The sequence below is a fragment of the Rhagoletis pomonella genome, unplaced genomic scaffold (genome assembly GCF_013731165.1).
Source record: "Rhagoletis pomonella isolate Grant_MI unplaced genomic scaffold, Rhpom_1.0 Rhpom_scaffold_06226, whole genome shotgun sequence".
In the NCBI taxonomy this organism is placed as follows: Eukaryota; Metazoa; Arthropoda; class Insecta; order Diptera; family Tephritidae; genus Rhagoletis; species Rhagoletis pomonella.
In genome coordinates this window covers 8,459-10,089 of record NW_023464760.1, presented here as the reverse complement: position 1 = coordinate 10,089, position 1,631 = coordinate 8,459, and the positions used below count along the sequence as shown (strand labels likewise).

The 1,631-nt window shown below is 37.9% G+C and overlaps 1 protein-coding gene across 1 annotated transcript in view; it reads right to left on the bottom strand.

Annotated features, from left to right (window-relative positions):
• Positions 1-682: 682 nt before the first annotated feature.
• Positions 683-1,631, bottom strand: part of LOC118755419 (zinc finger BED domain-containing protein 1-like) — a gene marked incomplete at its 3' end in the record, with an annotated part of 1,323 nt that continues 374 nt past the window's right edge. Inside the window, exon 2 of the mRNA XM_036490255.1 lies at positions 683-1,560. Coding sequence (XP_036346148.1) covers positions 683-1,502 — 820 coding nt within the window. The remainder of the gene's footprint in view (positions 1,561-1,631) is intronic.

The following is a 1,631-nucleotide window of genomic DNA, read 5'->3' as shown; positions in this document are numbered from 1 at the left end:
TAATTCATTAGGTACATTCGTTTTGCGTTTTCAGTACATTATGCACATTCGTTTTATGTTTTAAAAACATAGTGTTTAACATTACAAATATTTAAAATTATATTGTAGGTAAATATATGAATTACTAATTCATTAGGTACATTCGTTTTGCGTTTTCAGTACATTATGCACATTCGTTTTATGTTTTAAAAACATAGTGTTTAACATTAGAAATCATTGTTGCCTAAATTGTAATTTAAGAAGACGATTTGAGATGCACTTATGTGCTTTTCGACACTAATTAATGTCGTAACAACTTCAAACATTTCTAAAACTTTCATTGATTGCTCTGCTACCAACCACTCTTCGTTACTTAAAAAATTTATTGTTTGTAATTCGTCATCTCTGGCCAGCATCGACGACTTAACTAAAGCTAAAGTGGAAATCACTGCATCTTTTAAAACTAATACGCGTTTCAACATTTCATATGTTGAGTTCCAACGAGTAGGTACGTCATTAATAAGTTTCAAAACTGGTTGCTGCATAGCCTGCAATGTTGCTTTAAGTTTTGAAGAAGCGTAAGTGCTTTTTGAAAAAAACCTAAAAATTACTTTTATTTTATGCAAAACTGATTCTATTTCTTTTAAACCACATTGCGCCATTAAATTTAAGGAATGTGCAAAGCAGCCCCAAAGCCGCCAACCTCCCCCACGAACTGCTGCTTTCATATTAGCTGCATTATCACTAACTATAACACATATCTTGTTACTAACTCCCCATTCGCAAAAAATTTCGTTAATTTTTTTTGTAATATTTTCACTTGTGTGCCTATCTAAATATGAGGAGCAAGCTAACAAATCCGACGCAAGGAATGTTTTTTTATCCTCTTCCACAATGTAGTGGGCAGTCACACTAAAGAAGCTATCTCCTGCACGGGAAGTCCACCCGTCCATCGTCACACATATAGCATACGCCCTCTCTAACCGCCTTTTCACCACCTCCATGGTTACATTATACATGGCCGGTATTAACGAGGACGACACTGTTTTCCTAGTTGGGAGTTTATAGTTCGAATTTAGGAGACATACTAGCTTTTTAAATTCCACGTCTTCGACGATGCTAAATGGATGGTACTCGCGGACAATCATTTTAATTACCTGGTCATCGATTTGTTGCTGCTTTTTGACTGGAAGTGGCTTGTGTAGGTACTGTGATACCGATCCTTGCGGTGCGTATGATGCTCGCGGTGTATTTCGCTGTGTTGCTGCCTGTTGTGATTCTACTTGCGTTGCTGCTCTCTGTGGTGCTTCTACCTGCGTTGCTGCTGCCTGCGTGTCAACTTCTGTTTCCAAATGCTCCTGCCTAGCAATTTTTTGGAAGGGATGCCGCCTATTCATATGGCGAATCAGGCTGGTCGTTGATTTGTTTGCCACGGATATCTGCTGACCACATAGCTTACACTTTACTTTTTTGTCTTTCTCATCGGAGAAGTGCAGCCATATTTCGCTCTTTTTATTTGGCATGATGAAAATGCAGTGAAACGCTCGAGGAACTCACAGCGACGCTTGGACGAATAAGCTCCTGTCGATAAGGACACGATTATAATTTTGTTTGGAAAAAGTTTTAAGACATTTAGCAACTTACTTGTAAAA